Below are 19,473 nucleotides of genomic sequence, written 5' to 3'. Positions count from 1 at the left end.
GGGTTTTACCCCTTCAGCATCCAAGCAAATTTCACCTTTCACCTTTCAGCTCTCCTTCCATTCATTTGCCAATAACTTTATCTCTGCTTATCAGAATGAAATGTGTTAAATGTGTTAAATGTGTTTTTTTTATCACTAATTAGGCTTACTATGGGTGGTACATTATGCCAAGAATTATTTTATTCTAAATGTTTTTTTAATGGGAAAATAATAAAAAAATTGGAAAAAAAGCCTTATTTTTCAGTTTTCGGCCATTATAAGTTTTAAATAATGCTTGCTACCGTAATTAAAATTCACGTAATGTATTTGCCCATTTGTACTGGTTATTACACCATTTAAATGATGTCCCAATCACAATGTCTGGCGCCAATATTTTATTAAGAAATAAAGATGCATTTTTTTCAGTTTTGCATCCATCACTAATAAAAAGCCCATAATTTATAAAGTAACAGTATTATACCCTCTTGACATACATATTAAAAAAGTTCAGTCCCTAAGAAAACTATGCATTTTTTATAATTGTAAATTTATTTTATTTTTTTACAAAAAAGATACATGTTGGCAACTATTGGGGGGTGTGGGAGGCAAGGGGTTAATTTAAAATGTAAAAACAGGTCTCTGCATTTTAAAAAAAAATGCTTTTAGATGTAGTTTTACTATTTGGTCACAAGATGGCCTCAGTCTTTTTTTATGCATCCTGTAAGCAAAATATGTATGCTTACAGGACGTGTACTGAGGATGGGAAACTTATTTATTAGAATGATCGTGCAGCTTCTTATAAAAGGTGCAGATAATTGCTACAGGGACTTAGATCAATGATTAGGAATTGCTTTCCCATTCATTGATCTCCTGGTGGGCAGATGGCAACATGAATGAGCGCACAAATAAGCGGGAGCACGTACAGCCGTGGTAGCAGCGGGGGTACGTATATTTACTCCCCTGGGCGGTTAAATGAAGTCTGCAGGGGAGTAGATATACTGTACTGAAGCTGTGAAGTGGTTTAATTACGCAACATTTCTAGGTTGATTTATGGTGAGATGGAGCCCTGGGTGAAAATTCACCTAGGGCACCATGCATAATAGTTACTGAAAGAATTAAATGGCATTTGTGCCCCCATACCCAAAACAGCTAGATCAAATGTTTTGTGTCCCAATATAACAGAATTAGGTGGGCTTTGTGTTCACCCTGGTCATACAGCGGTATTACCTGATCTTTGCACCCTGTTCCCTACCCCCAGAGATAGTTTTAGGTGGCCTTTGGCGACTCCCACAGGGAAGAATTACATGGCCTTTGTGTGTTAACAATTCCTGTTTTCATAGCATCCCAGCCTAGTAAAACATTCACAGGAAGGGAGGGGAGGCAATTCAATAGATTATCACTGATCATATCTGACTAGTGTTTGGGATAACCAGTAATAAACAGGAACATATCAAAAGTTTACTTTCAACATAGATAGGTAGGTGGCTCAGCATTTAGAATGAGTCAGAACAGTGAACAGGAAAGGATCCGCATACCAGACCAGGTCAATGAAAAAAGGCTGAATATTTATTGAAAAATCCCACAAACAGTACAATAAAAATCACAGGATCAACTGACGCGTATCGGGCCTACAATCTGCCCTTAGTCATAGTTAAAAATGAACCTGTTAAGGGGGAGGCTTATATATGGCCGGGAGGGAACAAAGCTCCACCCGAAACACAACCAGCCCCTCAAAGAAACATTACATCTAACAAAAGATTGTTTATATAAAGCATACTACAGACATACAAAAGTGGATTAATAACATTAACAATTATGTTAAAAAAAAGTAAAATAAATTGCCACTTAATTATACAAAGATTAAATCCGAGTACAGAACCTGTATGAAAGGGGAGAGCACTATGGGGAGAGAGAGGAAGAAAAAAAAAAAAAAAAAAAAAAAAAAAGAAGGATCGTACAACATATAACAAACATGAAAGACGGTATCAGTATGTATATACTAAACTCAAATCCCATTTTTTGTTTAAACCCTGTGGTATGCGTGTGCCCAATTGATGAATCCGAAAGGCTTCACGTTTTAACAGTAGTCTGTGGATATCTCCCCACTGAAGGGACAAGAGACTCGTTCTACCCCCTGGAAACTAAAGGACGATAAATCGCCCCTAGGAGCAGTCTCAACATGTTTTGAAACTGCAGATTTTTAAAAAGTGTGCCAATTTGTGCCACAATAATGCTCTGCTATACGTGCTCTTAAATTACGGGTGGTACATCCTACATACTGGATGCGACACGCAGTACAGGAAATCACAGATCGTGTACTTGGTGTTGCAATTTACATATTGTTTAATGGGAAAGTTTTTGTTGCATGTAAATGAAAAAACTGAAGTGCCCCTTTTATGGCAATAACGATAGTTGCATGTGGTGAAGCCACAAGGGTAAGAACCTACAGTTGCAAGCCATGTAGGTGAACGAGTAGCAGATGGAGACCGGAAGAGACTGGGAAAAAGAATGGACCCCAAAGTACGGGCCCTTCTGGCGGAAAAACAGACAACCCCCATCCAGGATCACTTTGACTTTCGTGTCCGAGTGCAGCACCGGAATATATTATTTTTTCACAACATTGGTGATCTTGTTAAACTCTAGGCTGTACCCAGTAACAAAAGAAACCCGATCCTCTCTGGTCTCACTCTGACTCCTACTTTTCAGAAGTTCTGAACATGGTTTATTAGTACCCTTAAGGTACACAGTCAACTGTTTGTGTACCCCCTTTGTTTTAATCTTTCTTCAACCATCTGACACTGCGACAGGCATGCGACAACCATGGTCACCCACAAATATCCATCCTCCCACACAAAATCATGAAAGCTCGAGAGAACATGCCGAGTGACCTGCAAATATCCAGGAAGCCTGGTGACAAGGGGTGCAGATGTGCATCTACCCACTCACCCATTAATTCACTTTTGTATGTTTGTAGTATGCTTTATATAAACAATCTTGTTAGATGTAATGTTTCTTTAAGAGGCTGGTTGTGTGTTTGGTGGGGTGGAGCTTTGTTCCCTCCCGGCCAAATATAAGCCTCCCCCTTAACAGGTTCCTTTTTTGAAGTGGTCTAACACCCAGCATTTCAACTTTGCTTTAAAAGATTGCTTACAGCTTAGAAACGATTATGCCAGATTTTTTTTTTAGCAGAAATTCACTGCATGGATTAAACATGACATTTTAGTGCTGCATTTAGCTAGAAATCCTCCTCCGTGCTTAGGTTTAGTTACAAATGTATCTATTTACAAAGTAATAAACAAACACTGCTCTGAGAGAACAAAGAGGGCTTCCCCCGCAGGCTTTTCAAGGTCTATTTGCATTCCAAACAAAGATACATTTGTAACTAAAGATAAGAACGGATGCGGATTCCTAGTTAAATCCAACACTAAAATGTCATGTTTAACCCATTCAGTGAATTTCTGCTTAAAAAAAAAATCTGGCATAATAATTTCTAAGCTGTAAGCAATCTTTTAAAGCAGTAATGCTGGGTGTTAAACCTCTTTAACTATGACTAAGGGCAGATTGTAGGGTCGATATGCGTCAGTTGATCCTGTGATTTTATTGCACTGTTTGCAGGATTTTTCAATAAATATTCAGCCTTTTTTCATCAACCTGGTCTGGCATGCGGATCCTTTCCTGTTCACATAACAAGTTTGGCTTGGCTCACCTGATCCTGCACCATCTGGTATGATTATCGGGGGGGGGGGGGGGGGGGGGTTTGAGCGAATCTGAACTCTCTTTTGATTCAAAGAACAGGTTTGTTTAATAATTGGCACTTTCAGTCCATCAGGACAAAAGCACAATATAAACATTCTGTGTTTGACTTTATAAAAATTAAAAAAAAAAACCAAAAAACCCTTATGCTCAGTTCACATTGTGCCAGATCAGGAATGGCCTGTTTGGAGTAGACACTGCCCTGTCCACTCTGATGGTATGTTTTGTCCATAACTGCATCGTAAGTCACTGCATGCCGTGTGTTACCACAAACAATATGCACATTAACAATGAAGAATTATTTTAATTGACTGTATGCAATGAAATACGCCAATAACGTGCAGCACCGCTTTCTAATTCCGTTCCTGCAGTTAAAGGGAACGCAATGGCCCAGTGTGAACCTAGCCTTTATGAAAGCTTCTAGTTCAAAAGAATATGTAAAAAAGAAAAAAAAAGAAAAAAAAAAAAAAAAACTTCAGCTCAAGTGGAAACATATATGCATTCGCTAAAACTTTTTCAGTTTGGGAACAGAAATTTCAAAGTGTAACCCAGGTCATTATTAAAAAAAAAAATGAAAGAAGAATCTGTGTTATCCACCACAGACAGCATTTTTTTTTATAGCCAAGAACAAAAAAAAAATGCAAAATGAAATCTAAATATACTTACCCTCTTTGTTATCAGATCTGCAAATCACCTTAAAAATTGAATGGGGAAAAAAAATATTAAAAAAAACTAAAGAACAAACAAACAAACACTTACAAAAAAGTCTGACCCAAATATTTGATTAACTTACCTGGGGTTTCTTGCAACCCCCTGGAGTGATCCTGTGCTCACAATGTCCTAATTCTCTCAGGCCGGCAGAGGTGACCCACACAAAGCTGGGCCATCGCCAGCTACTGAGCATGCGCTGCCCCAAGCCCTGCGCATCCTGATCTCGCTCCCGCTGCCAGGAGCGCTCTGTGCATGCGCAGTAGCAATTTTTGCATACTGCATCAGTGCAGAGCGCTCCCGGCTGCAGGAGCATGATCTGGGTGTGCGCGGCTCATGGCTGGGTATGCGCTGTAGCCCAGCGACAGGTCAATTTTGTGGGAGTCGCCCCTGCTGGCTGGAGGTGCCTCAGGTAAGTTAAAATCATTTTTTGTCCCCTGAGGAACAGTTGAGTGACAAGACAATACACTCTGTACAGTGCTGCGGAAGAAGTCAGCGTTCTATAAATACTAAAAACAACATAATGATGCTAGGAGACTTTTTACTCATCACCAGTAATAAGTAGGGATGTGCAAGTAGGTGCAAATAATTCCAAATTGATGCAGGATCATGCAAATTTATGCAGCTTGAAAATGTAATAAATTCCACCTTCGTGATATTCAATTGGTCCCTTTTTCAGCTGCATAATTTTGCATGCAAAATTTGCATGACGCGGTTTCAACTCAGAATTGTTTGCATCTCATTGACCATCTCTTGTAATTATGGTAGTAGTTCAAAACGGTCATCAGGAACTGTATTGAGCCCACAGAAACTGCTTAATTAGAAAAAAACTCTATATACTGTAAACATCCAAGCTTTCCTTATTAAAAAAAACCTACCACAACAGTGTCATAAATTTCTTCCACGAGTTCAGAAATGAAGGTGTTATCCTCATCACAAATCTTCAGAAATTCCAAAGTTCTTTCAAACCATATTACCATGTAAAAGGAAGGAAAGAAAATGCATAAAATAAGAATGACACCCATTTTTTACTGATGACATGGCATTTTCAAATTAATTGCGCTAGATATTTGCAGTGCTGGTGTTTACACGCAACAAGTGTTAAAGCCTTGTACACACGAGGCAAGTTGCTGAGGAGGGATAGGAATTATAGCCCTCGGGTGACATATTTAACTTAATTATATAGTACCGTAGGAGTTTGTCCCTTACTACATTGCACACTGCAGTTTTCCCCTACTTGGTCGATTTCACTATGTTACATCTAGCATGTGTAAGAGGCTTAAAGGACCTCTGAAATCAGAGGGATATGTAGGCTGCCCTATTTATTTCCTTTTAAATAATGCTAATTGCCTTGCTGTCCTGCTGATCCGTTGCCTCTCAGGCTAGCTTCACACTGTATATTGGTATCAGCCGCACCGCCAAAAACAGGCTTTTGGGAAATAGTGTTACTATGCGGTATTACCTGTCTGGCATCCGTCCAGAGGAAGTGACGCACACTTGCAGTGACTTCCTGTTTCGGGTATACGGAAGTGCACGGAAGCATGGAGCGTATAGTAATAAATGCGCATGTGCACCGCCGCTGCCAACTTTTTAAAAACCCTGCGTTGCCATAGACTTACATGACTTCCGGTCCGATGCAGATAGTCACAGTAATGTAGGTATTGAAGCACGTTAGATAGGGAACTTCCGGCGCTTTGTGGGGATTGTGAACACCCCCATAGACCATCATTGCCTGGGGGCATGGTGCGGTAAATTTAGCTTTTAGCCTTAGAGCACCTGATGTGCATACTTGTTCAGGGTCTGACTGAAGTCTGACCAGATTAGCTACATGCTTGTTTCAGGTGTGCGATACAGTAGCTTTAACACCGGTGGCTCCCATGCATGGGATCCAACCGCACATCTTCGCAGACACATAACTCAGTTGTCTAAAGACATGTCCCTTGGTCAGGAGCAATTTTCATAGGCTCCTGATCCCCTGATCACTGTGAGCCAATCACAGTGATCAGAAGTGAAAAAAAGGCTCTTGTCCTTAAAAGGTGCCAGAGTCTTTGATCCGTAATTAGCTAAAATGAAATCTGCCATCCTTAATATCTCAGACACTTCAGGTGCCCTTTAATGCCTGGTACACAATTATTTTTGTATAGAAGTGATTGGAAAACAATAAGAAAACAGATTGGACCTGTTGGAAATCGATTCAACCTGTATCTGACAGGAAATTGCATGGTGTGTACCAAGCATTAGACATTGGCTTTGCACATTGCCATAGCTCCGAAAAAGGCAATGCAACTAATAAAAATTTTGGTAAGAGTTGGCTCATCTTTACATTAGTTCTAAATTCAATTAAGGATAGTATTCTAGAAGTTTTTGTCCCTAAACATTAACCATATGCACACTTCAGTTTTCCCCACCCAGAAGTGTCAAGCGTTTACATTTTTCAGATTGTTAACTAAGACTGTTCCCTAAACAGATCAATTGTGATGGTGGAAGGACAATCTTTTCACGTAATACATTTTTTTTTATATTTGTGATAAATGGCTTTGAACCCTTTTGATATATGAACAAAAAGTTCAAGTATGGTACAATCTAGGTATTCCGGACATGGAAACTGGCTATTGATTTGAACATTATTTAGGTAAAAATGTGGTGTGCAGCAGCCAATATGAATGGGAATGCTGAAAATAGAAATATTTAACTCTGTTTTCATTTGTGGCAAATCAGATACACTTCTGGATACCCCAGTAATACAAGACCATGGAAATAGAAAACTTGATCCAAGTTGGCCAAGAACACTATAGGAATAACAGTCGGGCAGAGTGAATGTTCTGCATTTTAAATTTTTTACCAGTAATAAATTTGTTTAAAAATTTCCAGTCCTTAATAGGAAAGCATAGATGTTGGGGTAAGCAGCTGTGCATATTTGTGGAGCAGGGTACCACACAGACATTCTATGTTGGAGACTGGTCCGGAAGTCTGTTGCATTTCAGATTGATGTCAGTTAGGTCCATATATTGCAAGCGTACTATGCCATATTTAGTAGTTTCCACCCTAGATGGTTGATCAATATCTTGCATATTGGAAAAGACAGCCGTGGCTAGAGATAGTCACCAAAAACGCATATTTCACTATCTGTGAAAAGATGTGGACATTCATAAGGTGAGCGGTAAGAGTATGGGGTGGGGGTGCAGCACAAGCGCGTTACCACGCTGAAGATTGTACAGACCACCTTACGGTTTTCCCTCTGGTTTCAGTGTATTATGGTGCTGGCTGCACAATTGGAGCTACAATATTACACTATGCGGAGTTTGCTTATATAGGAACATGTGAAGAAGAAAAATTCTACTAGCAAGGATCCTTGGTACAGTAGACTATTTTACAAAATTTACCATACTTCATATCAGGAGAGTTCCAGGCCCCCAAAAAACAGGAATTCCTTTGAAAAACATTGAGGGTCATTCTTTCTGATTAAGCAAGTTCCTTGAATCTGTCAGATTCCTGGCGCGCACTTGTAATGCTCTTTTTTCCTTCCCCAAAACAACTGAGGGAAAACGTCAGTAAGGCCCAGTGCACACCGGGCGGATCCGCTGGCCGAATCCGCCTGAAAATCAGCATGGCTAATGTATCTCTATAGGCTGGTGCACACCGGCGGTTTGAGGTTTTTAGCAAGCCGCAAACGTGCCTCTTGCTGCAAGTTTGCAGTTTGCTAAAAACCTCAAACCGCCGGTGTGCACCAGGCCATAGAGATACATTATCCATGCGGATGCTGATGCGGCCGGTGAACACCCGGCGGATCGCATCAAGATCCGCCCGGTGTGCACTGGGACTAAACTCACTCATCAGCACCCAAAACCGCTAGCGTTTTGTGGATCTGCTAGCGGTTTTGGTGTGCACTAGGCCTTAGTGGCCATTGCATATTATTTTTGGGATAAAAGCATTTGAACAAACACTCTGCTGCTGTGGAAGAAAATGTTTCAGCTGCCTATTCCACATAGTCAATCTGTTTTTTTTTTTTTACCTTTTTTTCCTTAAGGGGTTCCGAGTTACTAAGGGTGAAGGCCTCTTTTCCCTTATTCTTGGAAACGGGCCCCTTACAAGCAACTTGGTTTTGAAAGTCTCTCAAAAACCAATAAAATGTATTTTTTCTCTACCAAACTTACAAGGTCATTTTCGACACCTCTTCTAACCTTGTTAATTAAAACGGATAAGTAAACAGTAACCTGGTATGATCCAGCTGATAGGGTTGCTAGCAAGGAGAAACTGGGTGAGGGAAACCTACATGCTGCTCATCTACAACTCTAGGCAAAGAGTTACTGATACTTAAGAGTAGGCTGTTTTTTGAAGCCAAAAGAGAAGGCATCTTAAACCTCGTACAAACGTACAAGAAATGTGAATGGGCCAGGATTCATCACTGTGATTGGTCAAAGACAGACTGGGGGGCGGGGGAAAATCCTCATCTGTCAGGAATTGTGCAATGCTCTCACCTCTGATGACTGTGATGACATGCAGTTCTGTTTCACCTGCAAGTGATGCCATGTACAGAAGACCTGCAACCTCTTTGCCAGCAGGTGTCCTGCTACTGTCCAGACGCAATTCACTGCATCACTTGCAGGTGTAAAGCCCAATCTACACGATACGATTCTTTGTGCGATTCGATTACGACTATTTACGATCCGATTAAATCCAACATGTCCGACCGGGATTCGATTTAATTCGATTTGCCATTGCAAAACAAAGGCGAATCGAATCCCGATCGGACATGTTAGATTTAATTGGATCGTAAATAGAATCGTAATCGAATCGCACAAAGAATCGTATCGTGTAGATGGGGCTTTAGCAGTTTAAATCAGTGGAATTTAGCTTTCATTAGCCTGGGGATTAATTATGCATTACCTGGTGTGGTGCCTAAATAAAGTCTCAGTGGCACCTGTATCTCTTGCCAGAATATTCAGTTGTTTGGCCCTGTAAGCTCCGGAGTTCGATTTGACTTTGACCTTGGTCTTGCCTGTCAATTCTGTACCATGTACTGCTGTAGATTTGTCTATTCTGTGTTTGTTAGTGTGGTTTTCAGTGTTGCTGGGATTGGTTGTTCACTTATGTTTGCAGTTGTCTCGCCTGTGCATTGTGCACTACTTTTCAGTAGAATGTATTTTCACCATTGTCTTGTTTTCACTCCTTGCTAAAATAGTGGTTATCTGCTTGGTTTCTTGTGCAACCCCTGTAACATCCTTAAATGAGAATCTTATTTTTGAATGAGAGGAATAAATACATTTCCTCTGCGTTTCAGATGAATTTCCTTCCTATGTTTATTCAAATGGAGATGGAAACAGAGCCCCGATCCTACAAGCCCCTATACATTTTATCTAAATGGAAAGGAATGGTGCCTTCTACTGAATGTGATCTATTTTAGAGACAGCATTAACAAGTTCCCATCTCTGAACTGAATACATACTAAAGGCCCATAAACGCCAGATTTCTGCGGACGGGTCGTTTGGACATCCAAACGACCGGTTGTTTGGACGTCAAATCAGGCATGTGTACAGTCTGTCGTTCGGCTGATAAGAGCTGACTTGAGCGATCCGCTCTTATCAGCCGAACAACAGACTGTACACACGCCAAACGACCCGTCGTTCGCGGAAATCCGGCGTGTGTATGGGCCTTTAGGCGCTTTAGGATTGTTATCCTCAAAATCCTTAGTGGGGGCCTGCTCACCCTTCTCCAAGAGCTCATCCTTTGAGGAATCCTGCCCTCCTTTCCCTTGTGTTGTGTCCATCCAGAAGGTCTGGATAGGAACTAGATGTAAACATATTAGAACGTTATGAGCAAGAACGCTCTCACGAAAAGAGAGCGCCCTGCAGAGTGCGGGCAGCAAGAGTGGGATTTGCAGGGTTACCTCACCTGGCTTTCATCTGCACTCTGGTACTTTCCACCAGCTTACACTTTCCAATTCATCCCCGGAAAGTTTGGCTCTGAATGCGGAAGTGTACACTGATGGAACGCATTCTTGCTCAGCGCTTTTAGGAGACTCGCCACTAAGATAAATCTGAATGAAAAGAAAATTTTGGTTTTCCTTTCATTAAGTGCAGTCGTGGTAGGATTTTTATTTTTTTTTTTGTAGCGACTTCTACCTACTGTAAGCGACAGCAACATAGGAGAATAGTCATTTATGGCTCATTTTATTCTGGGAAATAATGTACTTATTTGTATGTTTGCACATATTTTAAATTTTTAAATTGTTCGCCATAATGTCCCTTTAAAGAATAAATGTTAGGCAAAAAAAAATTAAAAAAAATTATTCTTTATCTGGTAAAAAAATATCGGGATGCTAACCAGGCAATCCAAAAGTTGAAAATCACTCTATTTTTGCTCCTCAATAAAAGATAATGCCCACGTTTCCCTGGCTCTTATTTGGTACATCTGCCACAACAAAAGTTGCAGGGCATGCTGGGTTTTCTTTTTTTTTGCTTTACTTTCCCCTCAGACATGACTAATGCAGCCTGATTGGCTGAAGCCTCTTTCTGTCCGGTTTCTCTTTCTGTCCTATGTTCCCCTCCCACACCTCCGTTCCTCTGTCACTTGACAATATTTCTTATGCTGAGACAATGCACTTTCTACTACAGAGCTGAAGGGAGTGTCTGAAGACTGGAAGGAGGGTGAATAATGCATACACAATCAGGCAGAGGAGGATATTATCTCAGGTTTGGCTTTAAGATACACAGACAAAATGGAAAATCCTAAGAATGTAAAGTAAGTAAAATCAAAATGTGGACAGTGCAATACATATGTTATGTAAGGAGAGCAAGTATTTACTTATATATGTGTTTTTTTTTCTGAGATAGTATGGCTGACAGCTCCACTTTAACTTTCCTTTGTTTCTCCATCCTCTGACTTTGTCTCTTAGCCCAAGGGCTATACACAACATACATTGCATGGGAATATTAATTGGCCAATAAACTCACATCCATAGAGTAGGGGCAGGTAACGTTGCTCAAGAGTACCTAGTTCTGAGGGCTGCATGGGAATTTTGCTATGTGGCCCCATAATTTCTAGCTACACCACTGCTCTTGTATAAGCATGAGACCATGCAAAGGAATAGTAATAATTGCAGTGTTTGTATAGCGCCTTTCTCCTGTCGGACTCAAAGCGCTTGCGAGGCAGCCACTAGAGAGCACTCAGTAGGCAGTAGCAGTGTTAAGGAGACTTACTCAAGAAACTCCTTACTGAATAGGTGCTGGCTTACTGAAGAGGCAGAGCCGAGATTTGAACCCAAGTCTCCTGTGTCAGAGGCAGCGCCCTTAACCATTACACGATCCAGCCACTGCAATAGTACTGTGCAGTGGCGTAGCTACAAACCTCTGGGCCCCGATGCGGAATCTGGATGTGGGCCCCCCCCCCCCCCAGCCAAAGAAGAAAATTCACACATAATGAGGCACTCAAAAAACAATCCCACATGATAAAGCACAAAAAAACACACATAAGAAAGCAGCGTTTCCCCATGACGAAGCGGAGTAGGCATGGCCAAAAAATGTGAGCATCATCATTTAAAACTGCTATATTATGACCCATTTTGCCTACAAAAAAGCATGTTACTGTGCACTGTCAGCAAAATATTTAGGTATTTCAACCTTTATCATATGGCATGCATGATTCAGGTGACATACACACTACCAGATTCCAGAAGATGCAGGGCACCAGTGTAGGAGTAACTGCACTGTGCTGCCTCCTCACTGGCGACAATCGTTAGAGATCCCAAAGCAGATCTATAATGTTCCATGAAAGGAGTGGGGCAAAACCACGAGGGATTTGGGAGACAAGCCACACACCATACAATTTTTACATTTCTTTTCAATCCAAGAATAACAACCACTTTTTTTCTGACTGATTGTAACATTTGAAAAATCTGACCAATGTACCAACAAATACATTTTTTTTTTATCTTTCTTGTACACCCAATCGTTTTTATCAAATTGCTGTATTGTATCGTGTGTACCTTTAGCATTAACTACACCACTGAATTCAGTTTAGGCATCAGGAAGTGGAGTTAGTGTTAAGCATTAAGGTAAAGTACCCCTGAACTGGGAAAAAAAACCCTATTAAATGAAGTCCAAGTCCATTCTTCTGAGTGTCCTGTGGTGCTCATTGTCCTTGGAGTCCCTCCTGTTCCCCATCCTCTTTCCTCCTAAGCCTTCCGGAAGTTTCTATGAGCGGTGCAGATCAATTCTAAATTGCGCTGGTGCAAGTTTCGAACTGCTCAAAGCACTTGTACACAAGTGCTTGCTTTGCTAATCACACACGTATTGGAGCTTCGTCTCAGCAGCTAAAAATTGTGTGTTGCCATTTTGGGGGAATTTCCTGATCAAAGGACTTCCGATGGGAAAAGCAAATCTATTTTTTACTCACCTGGAGCGTCTTCCAGCCCCTGGCAACTGTGTCAGTCCCTCACCGCAGCCCTGGTCCTCTGCGTTGTAACGCTGGCCACCCATAACGATGGAGACCCGCCGGCGGGGTCGGTTCTTGTGCACCTGTGCGGGCACTTGTGCACACACGTCCATGTCATCTGGCACATACTGTGCTTTGTGCAGTAGTTGTGCGCAGGCACAGTATGTGCCAGATGACACGTGTGCACAAGTGCCTGCACAGATGCAGAAGGGCCAACCCCGCCAGCGGGTCGCCATAGTTAAGGGTGGCCAGCGGGACAACGCAAAGGACCAAAGCTGCGGCGAGGGACTGACAGCTGCTAGGTGCTGGAAAAATAGATTAGCTTTCTCCCATCGGAAGTCCTTTACGTATTCAACTGGAGGATTCCATTGTATACTTCAAGGACCAGAAGGGACCACGAGCAGCATCTGGAAACTCATAAGAAAGCAATTTAGCCCAATATGGGCTTCAGTCAATTGTTTTTTTCCTCAGTTCAAGGGTACTTTAAGCATTAGTTTTGTGTTGGAAATAATTGTTTTATTTTAATTCCCTCAAATCTGTAATAGATGCAGGCTCTGTGGAACCACAAGGCTCAGAATGTCCTATATTTCAGAACATGCTGAGGAGTTGCAGGTTTATTACTGGAATATATATTAATGTTCCATGTACTCAACTGCAATCCTTAGACTGGTGTTGTGAGAGGACATTCTGGCCCTTGTGATTCCAGGGGATTGGTGTATCTATAGCAGGTCTATGAAAGGGCTATAAAAGAAAGCAGGAGGAGGAGAGCTTGCTGTGCAAAGTAACAGACCTGAGGTCACTGCTTGGTTGGACTGAAATGATTCCAGAGGCAGATAACCGATCTTAGGTGGCTGAATTCTTTTGAGTTCCTGCTTGTGCACTCTGTGTCTCCAAGCGGCATCTCTCGGCAGCTAGCTTCCCCTCTCCCTCCTCTCTGCAGCTACTACTACTTATGATCACAGGACAGAAGTGATTAACGGCAATTTCACTCACTATTGCTGTAACTTGAGAAGAGGTGGAGGATTTATTTGCAGTGCTTAGCTCTAGGTTCCGCTGAATGCACTGAATCTGCTCCACTCCTCACTCCTACTCACTGCAGTGCACATGACCTGGCTGCCTGTCTCCCTCCCTGCCTTGTTGGCTCCTCCTCACACCCCCGTCACTCGGGCCGGCAGCAAATGGATAGGGCTGGCTCTCTGCCGCTCTGCGCAGCGTTCCACTGTTATGAATGCTGCGCGGTGGTGCGGCGACGACATGTGACGTCACTGGGGACGTCACTGACTGGGAGACTCCAGCCCGGCGAGCAAGTAGTAGTGACAGAAAAAATTAATAAAAAATTACACTGCACGGCTGGGTGCCCGCCCCCGGGCCCCCCCCGCCTATTCAGGAGCCGGGCCCGGTCGCGACGGCGACCTCTGCGACCACGGGCCCTACGCCCATGGTACTGTGCCTCTGTTGAAAACATTCTTGCTGGCAGCACACAAGAGGTCGGACTAGGTTAGAAGCTGTTTATAACAGTACAGTACTTCACACTGGTCCTTTAGATAAGGGAGGTTTATCTCCCTGAGGGAAACAACTCTAATGGCCCAAACTCACGGGCTACATAAGTCGCCTGTCGCCAGCACACGTGAGCGTGTGCGCGACAGGCCGGCGACAGCTCGTCGCCAGGTCCCTCCGCGTACACACGCGGAAGAGGGATCAGCTGTGAAACGGAAGCTGTCGCCGACGTTCCTCCCCCTCTCCGGAAGCGCCGTCTATTTTCAATTATGTTGCTGTCGCTAGTCCGCATACTCACGCGGACTAGCGACAGTTGCGGCGGAGTTGCGGCGGCAACTGTCGCCAGGCGATTGACCGCGCCAATCGCCTGGCGACATCAGCGACGAGCGACGGTTCGGGGTGCGCGCACGTGCAACGCCTCGTACTCACGGGCGACCTGTCGCCGCAACACGTGCACGCTGCGTGTTGCGGCGACAATTGTAGCCCATGAGTATGGGCCATGAGGCATCTAACTCAAAGAGCTCTCCACAGACCAAGTAGCTACAGACCTACCTCCAACCTACTTATTCTTAAGATTGTTATTGAGAGGGCAGGCTATATACAACTATATAAGCAAGGTTCTCTGGAACCAACATCTTTATCTTTTTTCAATCCGTCCTCAAAATATAGTACAGCTGGTGAAACAATCATATCTGAAATCCTCTGCTACTGGCAAGAGAGCCAAGTGTACTATACTGATTTTGCCGGATCTTTCAGCGACTGATACAGTTAACCAAAGTTCTTGAAAATAAAGTTAAATGCGTAATGTCACATTGATGCCAAATGTACAGCATCTAAAGTTGCAGCTATGACAATCTGTTCTATTTGAACGACTTTGATTTTAGCAAATCAGATGATCGGATGTCTGGTACTGCATTGTATAACTTCTATTTTCAAAAGCAAGAAGCTTTGAATCAAAACTTCTTGCCTTTGATGCCTAACATGGTACAACACTGTACTGCTTCTTCTATTTAAAAGAAAGGATATCTAATCAGATCACCAAAGTGCACACAAAAGTGTAAAATGTGGGAATCCTTTAAAGTCCTAAATCAAAAAAAAAAAAAGAAAAAAAGAAAAAGCGGGCACTTATCTTGGAAATCAGTCCCTGATGAATTAAGGAGAAGGCTTCATGGGAGTCATTCTTGCAGAAGTGCTGAATGCATTTCATCAATAAGGTCACATGCCTGAATTCATTGCGATCAAGCTCCTAAAAAGCAAAACACAATCCACATAACATGCTAAACCGAGCCATGTCTGGTATTCAGTGTTCTGGGAGACACTCACCTTATTGATTAGTCTGTCCAGCTGGGTTAACATTGCTTTACTGTGTCGCTGAGATGAGCAAGACGCCTTCTCCGCAAATAAGTCACTAATTTTCTGAAAACCTTTACCTTTAAAGGCCTCTGTAATAAGCGATTCAAGCTAACAAAAAGAAATTTTTTATTTTCACAACATAATTTCAAACAAGTGTTTCATCACACACACACACACACACACACACACACACACACACACACACACACACACACACACACACACACACACACACACACACACACACACACACACACACACACACACACACACACACACACACACACACACACACACACACACACACACACACAGTTATAAACAGCTGTACACTGACTACGTTCCATTGTATCAAGGTGTCATATTGTCCGTGTTGTCCCATGAAAATATATAGTACAAGATTTACAAAATTTGAGAGGAGTACTTTTTGTGAGCTACTGTATATGCAATTTAACAGATAGATCTACATATTTCTTTCAGCGGCCTAAAGGGATACTTAAGTGAAGTAAAAATGGCAGTATTACTTACCTGGGGCTTCTACCGGCCCCCTCCAGCAGCCCTGTGCCCACGCCGGTACTCAACGATCCTCCAGTCTCCCTCCGGTTTGCCTTTTGCCGGCCACTGAGCCTGTTGCCGGCCACTGCACCTGCGCAGCCCCGAAGCAGGTAACTTTGGCGCATGGTGCTCAGTGCCAAAGCTGGGTGCCGTTATAGCAGCAATGCTACGATGCGCGCCCCACGCAGCAGTAATTCTGGGATCCAACGATCGCCATAATATATATATATATATATATATATATATATATATATATATATATATATATATTATTATATATATATATATATATATATATATATATATATATCATACACACAGTGTCCCATCCCACCTCACCCACCCTCATGGTGTTGTTCCCCCGGTCGTACACCATCAGGGCGTCTTTAAACGGACTTACTAACTTTGTATGTCATAGTCAATGCCTTGTTCCTTAAGATATTCAATCCACGGAATCCAGATACTATCAAATTTAAGATGACAATTCCTTTGTATATATGTCAGTTTGTAGAACAGTAGTCCTGTATTTGCCACTTGTCACTTTCACCCACTTTGTTATCGTAGGAGCTCCCTGCCGCAGCCAATGCAGTACTATGTTTTTTCTGGCAAAACAGCACAGTAAATCCCAGAGTATTGTTAGTCGTCCATTAGGGGCTATTTCTCCCGCAATTCTCAGTAAATGAGTCTTAGGACTTATGGTAATGGGTCTTTCAAAAATGTTTTGAAGAAAAGTGTTAATTTGGTTCCAGTATGCCTGTAGATGAGGACACAACCAAACCATGTGGATAAAACTTGCAGAATTTTGACCACATCTAGGGCAGCAGTCGGGTCTGTCTGGATACATGCGTGCCAGTCGGATGGGAGTATAATATATTCTGTAAATGAATTTGAGTTAAATGTGCCTGTCCTTAGTGGAAATAAGATCGCTGCGTTGCGTAAGCGCTGCGTAATATGTTGGCGCTTTATAAATACAATAAATAAATAAATAAAAATAAGATAAGATCCAGTATCCTCCAACATTTCCCTCCATTCAGATTCTTCAAGGTCAGGTACATGAGTACACCGCTATCGAAATGCCATGTCTACTCTAGGAGATATCAATAATGGTTGAATAGATAGCTGAGAGGAGAGAGTCTGAATTTTTTTGCAATAATAACTCTAGTGGATTGGATTTAAGTGTGACGGCTCTGGGAAATTGGGCGTTCGCTGCATGTCTAATTTGGATGCATCAAAAGAACATTTTATTGGTTAACGAAAATTCCTATTTTAGGAAAACTGCCTTTTTTACTTCACTTAAGTATCCCTTTAGTATTGCCATTGTATGGTCACAAGTAGGGGGAAAAAAAAAAAGTCAACCTAGACTGAGAACGCCTTCTCATTACCAAACGATCATTTGTGTGTTTATCAAAAAAATACTGAAAAGCAAAACTTTAAATACATCCTATAAATGGAAAAGTGGGTACTCAGCTTTCCTTTTTCACCTTATGAATTCGGCCAAACTACTGCTGTTTATGTCTGAATTCCCTATTCTGATTGTTGTTGATTTAGGATAGAACTGTTTTGATGCCGAGTGCTGGTAATGGACAACAAGGACCTCAGTTTTGTCAGCATTCAGTTTCAACCAGTTATCATTCATCCATGATAGTGGTCCTTTAAGCTGTGGAACGCCAAACTTTACACTCTGCTCATCATGCGTAAGCACCCCTATAATCCCCAAAACATTTCTCAACATCCACCATGAGCTACTTCTGGAAAAATATTCTGAAGGTATTAAAAAGACCCATAGGCTGGGAGCTCACTTGTCTGCAGAAAAGTATGTAATTTAAGGCAGTTTTTCCAGTTTCTGCATTTTTCTCTGCATTTGCATTTTTTGTGCATTTGTGGTTTTAATGATCTCCAACAAGAGGAAAAATACAGTATCAGATTTTTTACAGATTGTTTTTCTTCGTGTGAATTGCATACTTTTCGATTTCCCACAGGAAAGCTTTGCATACAATCTGAATACAGTATGTAGGAAGGAGGAACTTGCTGTGCATTTGATTTTTGTGCGGCCCAAAAACTTACATTGTATGCGAATAAGCACGAGTGTCCCGCTATGCAGCAAATTAATACAATTTACATCGGTGTACTTCCTGCCTCATACGCACTGGACTTAAAGTGGAGGGGAGAGAGCTAGAGATAGAGAGAACGCAGTAAGGAGCGGCCTGTCTTTGGAAACCCGAGTGCTTCAGAAGACTCCCAAAGCCAACCCAACACGGAAGGAGAACAGTCTACGACCCATGGGACTAACGGGGAGACTGCGGGGACCATGAGGAGATTAGGAAGGCTCTATAGGACCCAGAGCCTTCCCTCTCATTAGGTAAGTATTTTTTTAAGTTTCAGACTTTCCTTTAAAAAAAAAAAAAAAAAAAAAAAACTATGAAAATCTGTGAGTAGATTTTAAACATGCTGCGAGTATGCACAGAGGCACTAGAATATCTCAGAATTAGAGGAGTATTAGGGGAGTGGGCAAAAATCCCAACACAAAACTGAAAAGACTTTTAGCCGGATGCAAAAAGTTGTTTGCAAGCTGTGAGGTATTCCAAACAGGGAGGGGGACTGCAAATTGATGCAGCTCAAAAATAGAACAATCAAATTCAACAACTGCTCTATTTGATTGGTCCATTCCAGGCTGCATTAAATTGCACTAACTCATTGACTATCTCTACTATCTCCCACTCCCAGCCAGTGGCCCTGGGTCCCCTCTGTTGCAGATGCCGACCTCGCCAGGTCTGCATCTACAGCAACTGCGCGAGCGCACGGCTCACGATGCCGTAGTTAGGAGCGTTCTGCGCAGGTGCAGTACTTCTGTGCCTGCGCAACGCAGTCCAGGCCACGTGTGCGAGTTCATGTGCAGCACGGCCTTTAAAGTGAACCAGAGACTAAGCACCCTCATGTATTTTACCATATAGATCCGTGGGAACAGAGAAAAAGCCTACCATGCTTTCTGTTTCATTCTGCACTGCACAGCTTGTTTCTTATCAGACCTGATAAAATCTCTGACTGAGCATTCAGCCTGGCTTTGCTACAATGACTTGGCTATAATGATTCCTGAGCAGAGCCAGCAGGGGGCAGGCTAGGACTCGAAAAGACATGAGAGAACACAGACTGAGCTATAAATATTCCTGAGGAAGGCAAGACTGAATGCTCAGTCGG

At 42.3% G+C, this 19,473-nt stretch overlaps 1 protein-coding gene across 1 annotated transcript in view; it reads right to left on the bottom strand.

Moving 5' to 3' along the window:
* SYCP2L (synaptonemal complex protein 2 like) overlaps positions 1-19,473 on the bottom strand; it is an 89,703-nt gene that overhangs the window by 50,417 nt on the left and 19,813 nt on the right. The window contains exons 4-7 of the mRNA XM_068234627.1: positions 15,694-15,831; positions 15,500-15,616; positions 5,319-5,420; positions 4,399-4,426 (exon numbers count right to left, since the gene is read on the bottom strand). Coding sequence (XP_068090728.1) covers positions 4,399-4,426; positions 5,319-5,420; positions 15,500-15,616; positions 15,694-15,831 — 385 coding nt within the window. The remainder of the gene's footprint in view (positions 1-4,398; positions 4,427-5,318; positions 5,421-15,499; positions 15,617-15,693; positions 15,832-19,473) is intronic.

This window comes from Hyperolius riggenbachi, chromosome 5, assembly GCF_040937935.1.
Source record: "Hyperolius riggenbachi isolate aHypRig1 chromosome 5, aHypRig1.pri, whole genome shotgun sequence".
Taxonomy (NCBI): domain Eukaryota; kingdom Metazoa; phylum Chordata; class Amphibia; order Anura; family Hyperoliidae; genus Hyperolius; species Hyperolius riggenbachi.
This window is presented reverse-complemented; position numbering and strand designations above follow the sequence as displayed.